The sequence below is a fragment of the Sus scrofa genome, chromosome 1 (genome assembly GCF_054392235.1).
Source record: "Sus scrofa isolate SSC_HxYL_T2T_F1_AM1 chromosome 1, Sscrofa_HxYL_maternal_Yorkshire_Landrace_v2.0, whole genome shotgun sequence".
NCBI lineage: Eukaryota > Metazoa > Chordata > Mammalia > Artiodactyla > Suidae > Sus > Sus scrofa.
Window position 1 is genome coordinate 128,408,285 of NC_139383.1, and position 18,908 is coordinate 128,427,192.

At 36.0% G+C, this 18,908-nt stretch overlaps 1 protein-coding gene across 24 annotated transcripts in view; it reads left to right on the plus strand.

Moving 5' to 3' along the window:
* ATOSA (atos homolog A) overlaps positions 1-18,908 on the plus strand; it is a 103,492-nt gene that overhangs the window by 63,915 nt on the left and 20,669 nt on the right. For 11 of the 24 annotated variants that reach the window (XR_014811180.1, XR_014811181.1, XR_014811179.1 and 8 more), the window contains 4 exons: positions 2,145-2,261; positions 5,598-5,677; positions 6,707-6,815; positions 18,178-18,336. Coding sequence is in view for 6 of the 24 variants with exons in the window: in XM_021095188.2 (XP_020950847.2) it covers positions 2,145-2,261; positions 5,598-5,677; positions 6,707-6,815; positions 18,178-18,336 (465 nt within the window). In the remaining 18 variants the exon portion in view is untranslated. Of the gene's footprint in view, positions 1-2,141; positions 2,262-5,597; positions 5,678-6,706; positions 7,063-18,177; positions 18,337-18,908 lie in introns of all 24 variants that reach the window. The other 13 variants (XR_002344858.2, XR_002344857.2, XR_014811199.1 and 10 more) reach the window with 3 other exon arrangements.

The window sequence follows — 18,908 nt, forward strand, 5'->3', positions numbered from 1 at the left end:
GATTAACATTGCTTAAAGCTGTGATTGATGCAGCACAGCTGTGGCTAAGATTCAGTCCCTGGCCTGGGAACTTCCATATGGCTGGGGAAAAAATTCTTTTAAATAACCCCACCACTTAAGAGCAAATGCTAGGTAAATTCTTCCTGTTGCCCCCTTTTAAAATTTCATTGCAATGAACAGTTTCTGGAGAGTAAATAAGAGTCAGAAATGGAACTTGTATAATTAATTTATTTTTTATTTTTTTGTCTTTTCTAGGGCCGCACTCGCGGCATATGAAAGTTTCCAGGCTAGGGGTCTAGTCGGAGCTGTAGCCGAGGGCCTTTGCCAGACCCTCAGCAATGCAGGATCTGAGCCATGTCTGTGAACTACACCACAGCTCATGGCAACACTGGATCCTTAACCCACTGATCGAGGCCAGGGATCAAACCTGCAACCTCATGGTTCCTAGTCGGACTCGTTAACCACTGAGCCACGACGGGAACTCCTGTATCATTAGTTTAATGTATTGTTTGTTAGCAGCTTTGACCTAGTATAAGCAGTGTGCCCACTGTGTTATGCTACTGCTCAGCTATGGATTTTAGGAATATATACGGTGAAATCACTGGGCTGTCAAAATACCTAGGTTCTAGTCCTGACAATTTTTTCCTTGTGTGAAGCTGAATAAATAACAACTTCTAAAATTCTCATTTGCCTTGATTTTAAAATAAGAAAGATGAATCTCATTTGCTTACTGTTGTGGTGACAATCAATAATAGATTTTAAAATATTTTGTAAGCTTTTAATGCACTATATATATCTAAGATATTTAATTTATTTTTATTTATTTCCACCAGACCACTTTAGAAAATTTTTATTAGGCTTAAATTTCCTTTATTTCTCCAAGAAATATCATAAACTCATATCTCCATTAAATAGAAAACTATGTAACTGCCTTGATCCAAATCTGAATGACCTCGATTCATCTTTATCATACAAATTAGTTTTGCTGGGCATTTAGAGTCTTAAAATTATGCCATGTTTCCAACAACTTATATTTTTCAACAGAAGATCTCATCTTTCTAACACATGAGTTTAATTAAATGGCAGTTTCCAATTTCCTAAAACTATAATTGTCTCAAGAATCTACCTCCCCTTACCTTAAGAATATTAACCTTTCATGTTCCTTTCTGGCACCTAATGGGGAGGCCTATATTGACCGTGGTATTTTTCAAGCCACTAAGATTTTCTTTTTCTTGTTCTTATTTTATTATTATTATTTTGGCTACATCCATGGCATGTAGAAGTTCCTGGGCCAGGGGTTGAACTCCTGCCACAGCTGTAACCAGAGCCACAGCAGTGACAGTGCCACATCCTTAACCACTGAGCCACAAGAGAACCCCTGGTGCACTTATTTAAAATATAATTATGCAACATTTACTATCTGCCTTGGCACTCTTCTGAATGTTTTATACATGTTAGCTTACTTAATCCTTTCACTACACTATGAAGTTAGGTGCTGCTACAAACTCTAGTTTACAAATGAGTTCTCCAGGCCTGGAGAGGTTAAGTAACTTGCCCAAGGTCATAAAACTAGTAAATGGAAGAGCCAGGACCCCAATTAGTCTTTTCTGATTTTTATTCATGTGTTTTTGCGAATTTCTGATTTCTGGGTATAAGCTTGCCTAAATTCTTAAGAATTAGTTTATGTCCTATATTACTTCAAAAGCATGATACTGTGACTGTGTTAAGTATATTTTTAAATTCACATTTATTACATTTTTGTATCATTCTCTACCAAATTATGTCCTCTGAGAATGACTCTTGCTTTTGGCATAGTTTTCTATTTTACAATATGTTTTTTTCCCCACAAATTAGAAGAATTGAATATTAGCTTACTAGGTGCTGAGTATTTATAACTATGACTATGTTGATAAGGCAGTTGTTTTTGGACATACTTTATTTAGAATATTTGAATTTATTCAGCATCTTAAGAAAAACTCTTAAAACACTGATTTCTGATTAAAGTGTATGTATGTCTGTGTATAGATAGATATACAGGTCATTAATCTTACCACCAATGATATAGTACTTCAGTACATATTAAGAATAAATCTAAAACAAAAAATTTAAATATTACCACTAAAATCTAATTATATTCCTAGCAGAGAACGGTACCATTTAAACATTCAAGTGTCTGGCAGAAACATAATTTTCATTCTTTGGATGGAACCTCAACCAGAGCCTTTCATCCTCGAACTGGATTGCCTCTTCTTTCAAGTCCTGTAAGTACTTTTATTTCATGTTTAGAATAAGATCATTCAGTGATTTAGATTATTTTGTCCAAATTTTAATTGAAAAATATTTAAACACCTTCAAAATAGATTTCTAATTGGAAAACATTTTATTTTTTCATACATTTACTAGGTAGGTGTTAATGTGGAAAAAGGCAGAAAAATGAATAAAAATGAGCTTTATTTTGTTAGGATTATAAAATTTCTCTGAAATTCTTTTGTCTAACATATTTATTCTCACTAAATATAAGGAAATACTTGGTGTCAAGTGGATTTTCTATAAATAGATTGCATCATAGTGCTGGGCTGGTTGACACCATCAGCTGGATCATCTGGGAATCAAATTTGTGGCTGTCTTTGACTTGGGATCCATGTAGTTAATTGTCTTATTTACAAATTGTCTTATTTACAAATAGATTTACGAATAGATTTATAGATCTGAGTGTGATGGCTAAGAGCCTTGTTTTTAGAGTCACATTGTCTTCACCCTCACTGTGTGGCATTAGGTGAGTAATATTATCCCTCTGAGCCTCAGTTTCCTCATCTATAAAAGGAGAGTAGTCATGTCTCCCTAGTGTTGGGAGGATGATTAGTATCATTCCTGACATGTGGTAAGCATTTGGTAGTTAGTTGCTAGAGCTACCATTTCAGTTAAACCAAAGGTAAGCAGTCAATATCTCAGCAAACTAAAAACATATTTATTTTGTTATTGACATAAGATAACTTTTGTTGTTCTATATATGTTTTTAAAGTAAATTCGAAACATACAATATCTGGCATATGTTCAAAAAATTATTCTTAAATAAGAGATCTAGATTTAAATTTGTAACTTGGACCTTAAGTGTTTATTTTAGAAAAGTTCAATTCCAAACAGCTTAAAATACTACTCCCCCCACCAAATAGACTAAAATAAAATAACCCTCAATATTTGACCTACCTATGAGGTGCTTTCAAAATGCCCAAGTGATCAGGAAAAAACTAATCAGCATCAGGCTGATATAAAAAGCCCTACAGACTTTTCTGTTCAGTATGGTGGACTGAATTGATACAAGAAGACCCTTCTTCCTTCCCAAAAATGGAAGTCTTGGATAAAACATAACACAACTTCTAAATACATAATGTAGTGTAAAAGCGAGAAAGATAAATCTCCAAATACTAACTTGGGGCAAATTACAGCCTTCTAGGATATCTAAACCTAATATAATGCTAGGGTTTAATGCCCCCACTGGAACAGGAGTCAGGGCTGCACTGATCATAGCTGGGACCTAAAACCAAACTCCATAAAGCCAGAAATAGGGGAGGACTGCCATTCTAGAAATGGAAGAGGAGGGGAAAAAATCACCTATTTACTTAAGGGTGCAACTGGGAGGTACAGAGTAGGTGGGAAAAGCAACCTCAAAGCCACCCATGGGTAGGGGTTCTGCATTTGTGCTGTCGATAAGGAAACATGAAAACTATACCACTCTATAACCCATGGCACCAAGGATTTATTTTCAAGCAAGATAACCCTTACCAAAGATGATCTCAGAGGAATTAAAATTACAAAGCACCTTAAAAGAATCAGCAAGAGCAAGTGGGAGAATTCATATTTAGGAATCCTGTTATCAGAACAATTTCAAAGAAAAATAAAAAATAATTCTGTTTAAAATGTTCCAAGAGATAAATGAAGATAAAGATAGGGAATTAAGATGAGAGACTACGTGAATTGGAAAAGTAGATATTATAATTGTAAAAAATGTAATGAAGTGTACATGCACATGCACATACACATACAGATAGATTAAATGGTGGGCTGGAGTCAGCTGAAGAGAGAACTAATCAATGCATAGCCACATACTAAGAAAGCACCTAGGCGTTCCTGTTGTGGCTCATTGGAAACGAATCTGACTAGTATCCATGAGGATGTGGGTTTGATCCCTGGCCTCGCTCTGTGGGTGGAGAATCCAGCGTTGCCAGTGAACTCTGGTGTAGGCTGCAGATACAGCTCAGAGCCTGCATTGCTGTGGCTGTGGTGTAGGCTGGTAGCTGTAGCTCCAATTTGACCCCTGGCCTGGGAACTTCCATATGCTGCAGGTGTGGCCCTAAAACGAAAAAAACAAACAAACAAAAAAAACAAAAAACAAAAAAGGAAAAGAAAGCACCTAAAGTACAGAAGGGAAGATAGATGGTAAAATATGAAAGAACCCTGAAGGATAAAATAAGATGTTCAATATAAGCTTTGTAGAAATTCCAAAAGGAAGACTGGACAGAATAAGGAAAATGCAATATTAGAAGAAATGAAAGTTGGGGTTCCTGCTGGCACAGTGAGTTAAGAATTAACTGCAGTGGCTCAGGTCACTGTAGGGGCTCAAGTTCAATCCTCAACCCACTGCAGTATTTTAAGGGATCCAGTGTTGCTGCACCTGAGGCCTAGCTTGCAGCCCCAGCTCTGATCTGATCCCTGGCCTGAGAACTTCTATATTTCTTTTCTGTGGCAAAGAAAGAGAGGGAGGAAGGAAGGAAGGAAGGAAAACTTTGTAGAAGTGAAGACATGAGAATTTGGATTGAAAATTTCATACTAAATTCTGACTACAAAATATAGTGTGGTGTATTTGTACAACTCTCAAAAATAATTGCGATTGTTTAGACTTTCAGTATCATATGTTTCTTAGTCACAATTTAGACCAAATGTAATGATAATTTTATAAACAAATCTGTCTAACTTGTGTGTTTTGTATGATTTGACCTTTAATTTAGACTTAGGTCTCTCATTTTTAGGATATTTTGAGCTAGTTTGTGGTTTGTTTTAAGTGTAATCTGATATACAATAGAGGTTGAAAATCCAGAGTGGTATTTTTCAAGCCTGTTCTCTATGAAGCCCCAGCCAGGGTTCTTAAAAATCTGCACTGGGGGTAGGGATGGGTAAAAGAACAGCAGAATTGTCAGGACCCCATGTTCCCATTACCATTTAATTCTTTTTTCCCCTTTTTATTGTAAAACTAAATCATTCATTCCTACCCCCCATACAGAAGTACTTAAGGTAACAAAGTAAAAGTCTTATATTATTTATTATGAGTCCATGTAAGATTTAGGAAAAAAACTGGTTCTGGTTCTTAAAAAATAAACCAAGTAAAGGTGGTTTAATTAAACATTCTTTTTTCCAAACCAGTTAATAAAATGAGCACATGGGACAATATGTAATAAAGAGCATGATTTTAAGCAGCTGTTAGGGGAGAAATTTTATTTTTTTAAGATATGCTTTCATTTGAAAATTGTTCTATCAATTCAAGAAAGAATTTATTGTTTTTAAAATTTTTTTTCAAGAGAAAAAAATTATTTTAACCCTAGGTTCCTCAAAGAAAGACACAGTCAGGTTGCTTTGATCTGGATTCTTCATTACTACATCTGAAAAGCTTATCATCTAAAAGGTATTTTCTTAAAATTCATTTGTGTATAAGAAAGTATTATACCAAATTCTGGCCTTTCACAATAAATAATATTGACTCTGAAAATTAAAATTTTTTAGGAATCTAATTTTTCAGTTTATCATTTTAAGGTGATTTCACAAGCATAGTTACTAAGGATGAGTAATGAGAAATTAAAATGATGAGTAGCTACTATATAATGGTCATGATGATAGACAAACATTTACAATGGTTTTTAATATTTAAGTGGGTTTGTATATTTCTGGTCATTCACCTCCTCCTTTGCAAAAAGGCTTTGGCAATTTGTTCCAGGTTGACAAATAATACTCTCATTATGGTCTTTAGTCACATAATTTTGCCTTTGTATTGTAATTTTAAACTGAAAGCGAAGATTGATATAGAAGACTGCACTATAGTATTATGTATTTCCGGTGGATGCCACTATGTAATATGTTATAAATCCCACCTTGAAACCTAGGAGATATAGATATATGTATATAGATATGTATATATATATCTATCTATATATATATATATATACATAGATTTTTTTTTTTTTTTTGTCTTTTTGTCTTTCTAGGGCTGCACTCGTGGCCTATGGAGGTTCCCAGGCTAGGGGTCCATTCAGAGCTGTAGCTTCTGGCCTATGCCACAGCCACAGCCACAGCCACGAGATCCGAGCCGCATCTGCGACTTACACCACAGTTCACGGCAACACCGGATCCTTAACCCACTGAGCAAAGCCAGGGATCGAACCTGAAACCTCATGGTTCCTAGTTGGATTCGTTTCTACTGCACTGTGAAAGGAAACTCTGATATATTCTTTATTAAGTATAACAAAGTTTACAAAATCTAATCAGGAATTTAAAGCTAGATATTTCATGTCTCGAAATTTGGTTACATTAATTTTTTATTATGGTAGTTTAAGTTAAATTGATCAGATCCTCTTAATTTAATTTTGTACAAAAGTAAACTAAAAAATATTATAGTTAATGTTTCTATTTGCTGATTTGTTCTTTTTCTTAAAAACAGTTCTCGACCATGTTTAAACATTGAAGATGATCCAGATATTCATGAAAAACCACTTCTGAGTTCTAGTGCTCCACCTATAACAAGTCTTAGTCTCTTAGGAAATTTTGAGGTAATGTTTTTTGAAACTATTTTAAGAGTTGAAGTTTCTTAACCCAGACCCATGGTGTCATATATGTCATTTGCTTGTGAAAAGGAAATAAATGGACTGTATTTTTCTAAAGGCTTGAAATCACCTTCTTTTCTTTCCTTTCTTTTCCCTTTCCTTTTCATGAGAAGTGAAATTGGGAGTATTGTTGGCAGTGACATCTTTGAATTGGGTAGCTGGAGGAGAAGATGGAGGACTTAGGTGAAATCAGGTAATGGAGCTATCCATTACTCTAGCTGGAAGATAGACTTGGCCATACATCCTTAACTGGTAAAACTGGCTTTGGGGCCCAGGAAGGATGATGGAGTGCTGTATTTGCAACTTCTCTGTAAATCTAAATTTAATAAGATTATTTTGTAAAAAATAAAGTGATTAAAGGTCTCTGAAACATGTTCTGCTTTATTTAATATGAATATTCTACTTAGGATCAAGGATATTGGGGGTTTAGATGTCTTTAGTTAGAAAATAATCTTTTTAAGCATGAGCCTGGAAATGACTTTGTTTTGTTTTGTCTTTTTAGGGCCACACCCACAGCATATGGAAGTTCTCAAGCTAGGGGTTGAATTGGAGGAGCCGTAGCCACTGGCCTATGCCACAGCTATAACACTAGATCCCAGCTGCATTTTTGACCTACTCTACAGCTCACAGCAATGCTGTATCCTTAACCCACTGAATGAGGCCAGTGATCAAACCCACACCCTCATGGATACTACTTGTGTTCTTAACTTGCTGAACCACTATAGGAACTCCTGTAAATAACATTTTAGAAGTTATTCTAATGGGTGAGTTTTTTAAAGGAAAATAATTAAAAATCTGTGGGTTTTTTTGTTTGTTTTTTGTCTTTTTAGGGTTGCACTTGCAGCATATGGAGGTTCCCAGGGTAGGAGTCAAATCAGCTGTCACCTCTGGCCTACACCACAGCTGTAGCAATGTAAGATTCGAGCCACGTCTGCAACCTATACCACAGCTCATGGCAACACGGGATCCTTAACCCACTGATCGAGGCCAGGGATAGAACCTGCATCCTCATGGATGGTATTCAGATCATTTCCACTGAGCCACAATGGGAACTCCTAAAAATTTGTATTTTTAATTTAAATAGCTTTACTGGTCTTGTGGTGGTTTGATATATTAACAGTATGTTTTATTTAAAACAGTATTTTAATTTTGAGGCTTATCTTTCAAAGTTTTAGTGGAAATAAAAATATTTTATGGTAAGTTTGATCTCTTCTCCAGGTCACTTTCAAGGTTTAGAGATGTTGAACTCTATTCTTTATTGATTTTAAAATTGCATAAGACCATTATGAGGGTCAGGTGCTCTGCTGCTTTTGTATTACAAGAAAATTTACAGCAAGTAAAAGAGGTGTTTGAATGGCTGATATGTGAAAACTTCAGGAAAGGAAAGACGCTTAAAAGATCAGTACACTGTTCTTTTCACAGGATTCTGTTTGTGCAGATATGCATACATTGTTAGGTGATTTAAGTAGAAAAATTCAATAAAGTTGAGACTGTTTAACCCACAGATCCTCTTTAATTTATAATAAATCTGATCTTTCAACAGTAAATGGCAAAATATATTTATTCTACTAAGTGAATTTGGCCCTCCATGGCAATAAAAAAAAGGAGAGATGATAGACGAATTACTAAACTGACGCTTTGGTTTTGTTTTATGAAACAGGGCAAAGCCTTTATCATGTAATGCTGTTAATGAGAATTGTAATGTTTTGGCATTATTTGTGGGGCTTCAGGTGGGGCTTTAGTATAAAAACACATTGACCCTGAGTAACACCCAAGTAGAAGGCTGTCTATCTGATTTCTGTGGCTAGTTATTAACTTTTCTTGCTACCATTTAGAGTTTTCTACTAATTAAACCTTGTCCTCATCCATTTATCTCACCTGACCTGTGATTTTTCTTCTATCAGTTCAGTCTAGCACAATACTCACAACCATTCAAAATGGGTTATTTTTACCACATGAGGGAATCCGAGTGATTACTATCACTATAATAAAATAGCTCCAACTTTCTAGAATTTTATATAGATAGAGTCACTTTGTATTGACTCTTTAGGGTTGGGATTTCATTCAATCACCATCATTATTTCGAGATTATCCATGTTGTTCTGTTCATCAAAAATTCATTTCTCTTTATTGTCATTATATGGCTATTCAGTTTGTTTACTCATTGACCTGATTCTAGAAAACTTGGTCATTCCCAGGTTTTGGCTATTACAAATAAAGCTGCCATGAATATCTCTGTATGAATTTTTGTGTGGACATAAGTTTTCATTTTACTGGGGTAGCATGGTAGGTGTATGTTTAACTTTTTTAAGAAGCTGCTAAACTGTTGTCCAAAGTAGTTATACTATTTTTAATTTCTATTAGTAGTGGTTTGAGAGTTCTAGTCCCCCCAGATCTTTTCCAGTGTTTGCAATGATCCATCTTTTTTTTTTTTTTTTTTTTGTCTTTTTTGTTGTTGTTGTTGTTGTTGTTGTTGCTATTTCTTGGGCCACTCCCGCGGCATATGGAGGTTCCCAGGCTAGGGGTTGAATCGGAGCTGTAGCCACCAGCCTACACCAGAGCCACAGCAGCGCGGGATCCGAGCCGCGTCTGTGACCTACACCATAGCTCACAGCAACGCCGGATCGTTAACCCACTGAGCAAGGGCAGGGACCGAACCCGCAACCTCATGGTTCCTAGTCGGATTCGTTAGCCACTGCGCCACGACAGGAACTCCGATCCATCTTTTAAATTTCAGATGTTCTAGTTGGTTTGCAGTGTTATCGTATTGTGGCTTTAATGTGAGTTTTTCTAGATAACTAATACTAAAGTACTAATACTCAAGAGCCTCTTTTCTGTATTTTTTCTTTTAGCTTTGCATTCCCAAATAAGCACATATATTTTCCAAATATTTTCTCCAAATCTGAACTTAGATTTACAATTTTATTACATTACTTTTTTTTCTTTTTCTTTTCTTTTTTTCTTTTTAGGGCTGCACCTGTGGCATATGGAAGTTCCCAGGCTACGGGTCTAATTGGAGCTGCAGCTGCCATACTTCACCACAGCCACAGCAACTCTGAATCTGAGCCATATCTGTGACCTACACCACAGCTTATGGCAACACCAGATCCTTTACTCACTGAGTGAGGCCAGGGATCAAAGTTGCATCCTCATGGATACTAGTCAGATTCTTAACCCACTGAGCCACATGAGGACTCCTATTACAGTACGCCTTGAAGAACAAAAGATTTTAACTTTGTTGATATCCAAATTATTTTATTAACCTTGATTTTGATGTTATATCTAAAAAACTTTGCCTAACCCAAGGCTTCTCAACCTTGGCACTCTTGACATTTGATAAGGATAATACTTTGTTATGGAATATGTCTCATAAATTGGAATATGTTTAACAAAATCTTTGCCCCCACCCACTCTAGTAGCAACCCCCCAAGTTGTAGCAACCAGAAATGTCTTTAATTTTGACATATTCCCATTGTTGAGAACCAGTGGCCTAACCTAAGGTCACAAAAATTTTTGTCTGCATTTCTTCTAGAAGTTTTGTTGTTTTAGCTTTAAAATTTAGATCTATATTTTGAGTTAATTTTTATATATGATATGAAGTGTGCAGTCAAGTTCATTTTTATATGAATGTCCAGTTATTTTAGTCTTAACATCAGGTAATGTGAGTCCTCTAACATATTGTTGTTTCTCAGAATTGCTTTAACTATTCTAGTGCCTTTCTTCCTTATATAATTTTTTTTTTTTTTTTTTTTTTTTTTGCTATTTCTTGGGCCGCTCCCACAGCATATGGAGGTTCCCAGGCTAGGGGTCTAATCAGAGCTGTAGCCACCAGCCTACACCAGAGCCACAGCAACGCGGGATCCGAGCTTGTCTGCAGCCTACACCGCAGCTCACGGCAACGCCAGATTGTTAACCTACTGAGCAAGGGCAGGGACCGAACCCACAACCTCATGGTTCCTAGTCGGATTCGTTAACCACTGCGCCACAACAGGAACTCCCCTTATATAAATTTTAGAATTAGCTTGTCTTTTTCTACAAAACAGCCTGCTGAGATTTTGTTTGGATTGCACTGATATAGATCAATTTGTCAAAAAATTACATCCTAAGAATATTAAATCTTTTGATATATGAACATCATATTTAGCTATTTATTTAGCTATTCTTTGATTTCTTTCATCAGTGTTTCATATTTTCTAGAATACAGATATTGGGTGTATTTATGTAGATTTATATCTAACTATTTCATGTTTTCTGATAATATAAATTATACTTAAAAAATTTAATTTCCAGTTCTTCATTTGTACATATTAAAATATGTGATTTTATATGAATGTGTATGTGTGTATACACACACACATATGTACATGTTTAAATATGTGTATAAATATATGTAATCGCTTATGACCTTGCTGAACTTGCTTATTAATTTTATTGATTTGGCAGGGGGGATTTTGTACGTAGATTGCCAGATTATCTACAAATTGGGACAGTTTTATTTCTTTGTAATTTGTATGCCTTTTATTTCCTTTATCATTTTTGCACTGAATAAGGCCTAGCATGCATGCTAGTATATTATTTTAAAGTCATAAAAATCTCAATAATGTCAAAGACTAATATGGGCCATTGGCCTTACCCATAAGCATTTTTGTATGTGCTCTTTCTATAAAAATTTCATACATATTTAGGATATTTTTCTTATTTAAGAAACATTTATTCCGTACCATTAGAGATGAAATAACTAATTAGAAGGTGTTGCATTTGTTCAGAGAAGAGCTTGTAGGAATGTGAACCTGGATAGTGGTATTGGGCTAGAGAGCTGAGGCTGTGAAACAGAGGGGGCACATCAGCAGGATATAAACTGGATTGATTGCAGGGCAGGAGGGAGATACAGAAGGTTGGTTGTGACATAGGTTTCTTGATCTTATCTTTTAGACAATGGGGTTTGAGAATTGCTTATGTCACTTTCAAATTTAGGTTTATGAAGACTTAGAGTGTTCCTTTTCAAAGAATTACTGAATCAAAGGAATGCTACTCACATTTTATGATATAGGCATATATGTGCTGATATATGTATAAAAAAGAGCTTGTGAAAGGTTTAACATATTTCTCATACCTGAACAGATAAACACTAAATTATTAAATGTGATCATCTCAGCAAGTGAGCATGGGAGAGATGGATAAACAGCTTCTATTTATGTATTTTAAGCTTTTTTCCAATGTGTATATATTGTTTTTAAATTACACTGAATAGCAAAACATATGTCACATAACAATTTTTAAGAAGTAATTGTTTTTCTTTTTTTATTTTATTTTTTAAATTATTTCCCCAATACAATTTTTTTTTGACTGTACAGCATGGTGACCCAGTTACACATATATGTATACATTCTATTTTCTCACATTATCATGCTCCATCATAAGTGACTAGACATAGTTCCCAGTGCTATACAGCAGGATCTCATTGCTAATCCGTTCCAAAGGCAATAGTTTGCATCCATTAATCCCAAGCTCCCAATCTACCCCACTCTCTCCCCTTCCCCCTTGGCAACCACAAGTCTGTTCTCCAAGTCCATGATTTTCTTTTCTGTGGAAAGGTTCATTTGTGTCCCATATTAGATTCCAGATATAAGTGATATTATGTGGTATTTGTCTTTCTCTTTCTGACTTACTTCACTCAGTATGAAAATCTCTGGTTCCATCCATGTTGCTGCAGATGGCATTATTTTTTTATGGCTGAATAGTATTCATTGTGTATATATACCACATCTTCCGAATCCAGTCATCTGTTGATGGACATTTGGGTTGTTTCCATGCCTTGGCTATTGTGAAGAATGCTGCAATGAACATGCGAGTACATGTGTCTTTTTCAAGGAAAGTTTTGTCCGGATATATGCCCAAGAGTGGGATTGCTGGGTCATATGGTAGTCCTATGTATAGATTTCTAAGGTATCACCATAATGTTCTCCATAGTGGTTGCACCAGCTTGCATGCCTACCAACAGTGCAGGAGGGTTCCCTTTCCTCCACACCCCCTCCAGCATTTGTTATTTGTGGACTTACTAATAATGGCCATTCTGACTGGTGTGAGGTGGTATCTTGTGGTAGTTTTGATTTACATTTCTCTAATAATCAGGAGTGTTGAGCATTTTTTCATGTGCTTGTAAACAGCCATCTGTACATCTTCCTTGGAAAAATGTCTATTCAGGTCTTTTGCCTATTTTTCGATTGTGTTGTTGGCGTTTTTGCTGTTGAGTTGTCTAAGTTGCTTGCATATTCTAGAGATTAAGCCCTTGTCAGTTGCATCATTTGAAACTATATTTTCCAATTCTGTAAGATGTCTTTTTGTTTTCTTTTTAGTTTCCTTCGTTGTGCAAAATCTTTTCAGTTTGATTAGATCCCATGGGTTTATTTTGGCTTTTATTTCTGTTGCTTTGTGAGACTGACCTGAGAAAATATTCATAAGGTTGATGTCACAGAATGATTTGCCTATGTTCTCTTCCAGGAGTTTGATGATGTCTTGTCTTATATTTAAGTCTTTCAGCCATTTTGAGTTTATTTTTGTGCATGGTGTGAGGGTGTGTTCTAGTTTCATTGATTTTCATGCAGCTGTCCAGGTTTCCTAGAGGTATTTGCTGAAAAGACTGTCTTTATCGTATTTTATGTTCTTGCCTCCTTTGTCCAAGATTAATTGACCGTAGGTATCTGGGTTTATTTCTGGGTTCTCTCTTCTGTTCCATTGGTCTGTCTGTCTGTTTTGGTACCAGTACTATACTGTCTTGATGACTGTGGCTTTGTGCCTGAAGTCTGGGAGAATTATGTCTCCTGCTTGGTTTTTGTTCCTCAGAATTGCTTTGGCAATTTTGGGTCTTTTGTAGTTCCATATAAGGTTTTGGATTGTTTGTTCTAGTTCTGTGAAAAATGTTATGGGTAATTTGATAGGGATTGCATTGAATGTGTAGATTGCTTTGGGTAGTATGGCCATTTTTACAATATTAATTTTTCCACCCCAGGAGCATGGAATATCTTTCCATTTCTTTACATCTTCTTTAATTTCCTTATTAGTTCTCGGCATATAAGTCCTTTACTTCCTTGGTCCGATGTATTCCCAGGTATTTGATTTTTGGGGGTGCAATTTTAAAAGGTATTGTATTTTTTTATTTGTTTTCTAATATTTCATTGTCAGTATACAGAAATGTGACTGATTTCTGAATGTTAATCTTATAGCCTGCTACTTTGCTGAATTTGTTGATCAGATGAAGTAATTTTGGGGTTGAGTCTTTAGGGTTTTCTATATATAGTATCATGTCATCTGCATACAGTGACAGTTTTACCTCTTCCTACTTGGATGCCTTTTATTTCTTTTGTTTGTCTGCTGTGTCTAGGACTTCCAATACTACGTTGAATAACAGTGGTGAGAGTGGGCATCCCTGTCTTGTTCCAGATTTTAGTGGGAAGCCTTTCAGCTTTTCTCTATTGAATACTGTATTTGCTGTGAGTTTGTCATAAATGGCTTTAATTATGTTAAGGAATGTTCTTTCTATACCCACTTTGGTAAGTGTTTTGATCATGAATCGATGTTGGACTTTGTCAAATGTTTTTTCTGCATCTTTTGACATGATCATGTGGTTTTTTACTTTTGTTAAATGGTGTATGACATTGATTGATTTGCTTATGTTGAACCATCCTTGTGCACCTGGGATGAATCCCACCTGATTGTGGTGTGTGATCTTTTTGATATGTTGTTGGATTCAGATGGCTAAAATTTTGCTGAGAATTTTTGTGTCTATATTCATCAAAGATATTGGCCTATAGTTTTCTTTTTTGGTGGTATCTTTGTCTGGTTTTGGAATTAGGGTGATGGTGGCATCATAGAATGTTTTTGGGAGTGTTCCTCCTTCAACCTTTTGGAAAAGTTTAAGGAGGATGGGTATAAGTTCCTCTTTGTATGTTTGGTAGAATTCACTGTGAAGCCGTCTGGCCCTGGACTTTTATTTATAGGGAATGTTTTTATGACATATTCAATTTCATTTCTAGTGATTGGTCTGTTCAGTTGATCTGTTTGTTCTTGATTCAGTTTTGGCAGGCTGTAAGTCTCTAGAAAGTTAGTTGTCCATTTCTTCTAGGTTGTCAAATTTATTGGCATATAGTTGTTTATAGTATTCTCATATGGTTTTTTTTCTCTTCTTTTTTGACTTTCTATTTCATTGATTTCCTCTTTGACCTTTATGATTTCCTTCCTTCTGCTGACTTTAGGGTTTTTTTGTTTTTCTTTTTCTAATTCATTTAGGTGGTGGGTTAAGTTGTTGATTTTAGATTTTTCTTCTTTTTCGAGAAAGGCCTGTATTGCTGTGAACTTCCTTCTGAGCACTGTTTTTGCGGCATCCCATAGATTTTGAGTCTTTGTGTCTTCATTATCATTTGTCTCCAGGTATTTTTAAATTTCCCTTTTGATTTCCTCATTGACCCATTGGTTTTTTAGTAGCATGTTGTTTAGTCTCCATGTAGTAGGTTTTTTCTCATTTCTTTTCCTATGGTTGATTTCTAGTTTTATGCCATTGTGGTCATAGAAGATACTAGAGATAATTTCTTTGTTTTTTTTTTTTTGTTGTTTTTTGTTTTTGTTTTTTTGTCTTTTTGCCATTTCTTGGGCTGCTCCCGCAGCATATGGAGGTTTCCAGGCTAGGGGTCGAATCGGAGATGTAGCCACTGGCCTGCGCCAGAGCCACAGCAACATGGGATCCGAGCCACTTCTGTAACCTACACCACAGCTCCCAGCAACACCGGATCCTTAACCCACTGAGCAAGGCCAGGGATTGAACCCGCAACCTCGTGGTTCCTCGTCAGATTTGTTAACCACTGAGCCACAATGGGAACTCCACTTGAGATAATTTCTATACTCTTAAATTTGTTGAGGTTAGCTTTGTGCCCCAATATGTAATCAATTCTTGAGAATGTTCCATGTGCACTTGAGAAGAATGTGTATTCTGATTTTTTTGGTTGTAATGTCCTGAAAATGTCGATTAAGTCCAACTTTTCTGTTGTTTCCTTTAGAATCTCTGTTGCTTTATTAATTTTCTGTCTAGAGGATCTGTCCATTGATGTCAGTGGGGTATATAAGTCTCCTACTATGATTGTGTTCCCATCAATTTCTCCTTTTATGTCTGTTAGTATTTGTTGCCGGTATCTGGGTGCTCCTATATTAGGGGCATAGATATTGACTTTTGTAATATCCTCTTCTTGAATGGATCCTTTAACCATGAAATAGTGTCCTTCTTTGTCTTTCTTTATGGCCTTCATTTTAACATCTTTTTTGTCTGATATGAGTATTGCTACTCCTGCTTTCCTGTCTGGTCCATTGGCAGGAAATATCTTTTCCCATCCCCTCACTTTCAATCTATATGTATCCTTTGATCTAAGGTGAGTTTCTTGTAGGCAGCAGATTGAAGGTTTTTGCTTTTTTATCCAATCTGCCACTCTGTCTTTGGATTGGAGCATTCAGTCCATTGACATTTAAGGTGATTATTGATAGATATTTATTTATTGCCATTTTAAGCCTTGTTTTCCAGTTGACTTATGTTTCTCTTTTCTTTTTTTGGTTGGATGGTTTCCACTTATTTTATACTTGAGTATTTTTCTTTTCAGTTTTTGTGAATGTAATGTTCAGTTTTTATTTGTGGTTGTCCTGTTTTCTAAGTATATTCATACCTTCCTATATCTGCTTACTTTAGCCTGATATTCACATAGGCTCAAACACATCATTAAGATAAAAAAAAAGCATCTATTTTTTCTTATTTCCCTTACCCACATTGCGTGATTTTGATGTCTTTTTTTTTTTTTTTAATTAACATCTTCATGTTTGGATCTGTATGCTGGCTTATTTAAATGACTGCTTTCCAACTGTGATTTCCTCCATCCTAGTTCTTCCTTTTTTTTTTTTTTTTTTTTTTTAACCTTCGAGAAGCCCTTTCAGTATTTCTTTTAGAATGGGTTTTGTATTGCTGTACTCTTTCAGCTTTTGTTTGTTGGAGAAATTCTTTCTTTCCCCTTCTATTTTAAATGATATTCTTGCTGGATAGAATATTCTAGGTTGCAGATTTTTTCTTTTCAGCAGTTTAAATATATCTTGCCGACTCCCTTCTGGCCTATAGTGTTATTTTAGAGAAATCAGCTGATAGCCTCATTGGGATTCCCTTATAATTAACACTTTGCCTTTCTCTTGCTGCCTTTAGAATCTTCTCTTTAACTTTTACCATTTTTATTATAATATGTCTTGGTGTGGGCCTGTTTGGTTTCAACTTATTTGGGGCCCTCTGTTTTGTAAGTACTTGGCATTCTCTTTTGATGGAATTTCTTTAGATGTCATGTTAACAAGTTTTCAACTGCTTCTCTGTGGCTAGCACCAGGAATATACTCTGTAAGAAATAAGGAGTTCCCGTCGTGGCGCAGTGGTTAACGAATCCGACTAGGAACCATGAGGTTGCGGGTTCGGTCCCTGCCCTTGCTCAGTGGGTTAACGATCCGGCGTTGCTGTGAGCTGTGGTGTAGGTTGCAGACGCAGCTCGGATCCCACGTTGCTGTGGCTCTGGCGTAAGGCTGGAGACTACAGCTCCGATTGGACCCCTAGCCTGGGAACCTCCATATGCCGCGGGAGCGGCCCAAGAAACAGCAAAAAGACAAAAAAAAAAAAAAAAAAAAAAAAAAAAAAGAAAGAAAATTATTGCTTTGGTCAAGCATATTTTTCTTTACAGAGATAAGAATGGCAAATTAGCAGTTCCTGTTGTGGCTTGGGGTTAATGAATCCAGCTAATATCCAAGAGGTTTCAGGTTTGATCCCTGGCCTTACTCAGTGGATTAAGGATCCACCATGCCATGACCTGTGGTGTAGGTTGTAGACATGGCTTGGATCCCATGTTGCTGTGGCTGTGGCAAAGGCTGTAGCTGCAATTTGATCCCTAGCCTGAGAACTTCCATTTGCCACAGGTGCAGCCCTAAAAAAAAAAAAAAGGAAGAAGAAGAAGAAGAAAAAGAAAGAAAAACAAATTAAGCAATTAGGCCTAAGTAATGGTGAAGTTCAAGGATAGTTTACTGTCAGTGTTTATAGTGAGGAGGCCAAATTTTTTAGGGTGATAGATGATTGAGGTGGGAGGGGGTTAATTTCAGGTCAAATGAACATTCAGAATGTGAGAGCATGGCAAGGGCACAACCACTTTTCTAGTCCAGAAAGCACAGTAATATATTTCTTTAAATAGGAAGAATTATGTTCTCTTTCAAATTTTATTTCTTAAAAATTCTTTTATTTTGTCTTCCAGGAATCTGTCTTGAACTATCGTTTAGATCCTCTCGGCATTGTTGATGGTTTTACTGCCGAGGTAGGGGCAAGTGGTGTTTTCTGCCCCACTCATTTGACTCTTCCAGTTGAAGTGTCATTCTACAGTGTTTCTGATGATAATGCTCCCTCTCCTTATATGGCAAGTATTTTTAAATTGTCTTTTTCTGCTGAAATCAACCAACTAAATGACAAATGCCTTCACTTTTAAAGAGATTTAGTACTGCTCTGGTGCAATGATTGAAAACACAAAGCATTTCCTAAGAGAATTGAAGGCTGATTAAGAGACTAAAATAGCAAAAGATCACCTCACAACTTTTTCTGAGAAAGCTGTAATGACACACGTCCCCTATCTCATTTGAAGAAGATTTTGAGAATTTACTTGTTTTGTGTAATTTAAAAAAATGATAAAAGTTTGGTTAGTGACACTGTAATTCCATATCTTGCTGAGTTGACACAGTTCTCAAGTGCTTAGTATATACTCTAGTGTACCTGTGTTGCCTTCACTGTGGTCGTCCTCTCAGTAGAGTTCAAGTAAAGATATGGTGATCTAAGGCATCTGTGAGGCCCTTTCACCCCCTTTCTCCTGTTTGGCTTATCTTTGGACCATTCTTTTTCCAATCCTAGGTTTCTTTAGAATACTCACTATTTCTGACTCCATGCTAATGTTTTAGTAGAGAGTAAAATAGCAAAGGGGAATAACAGCACAGTTTT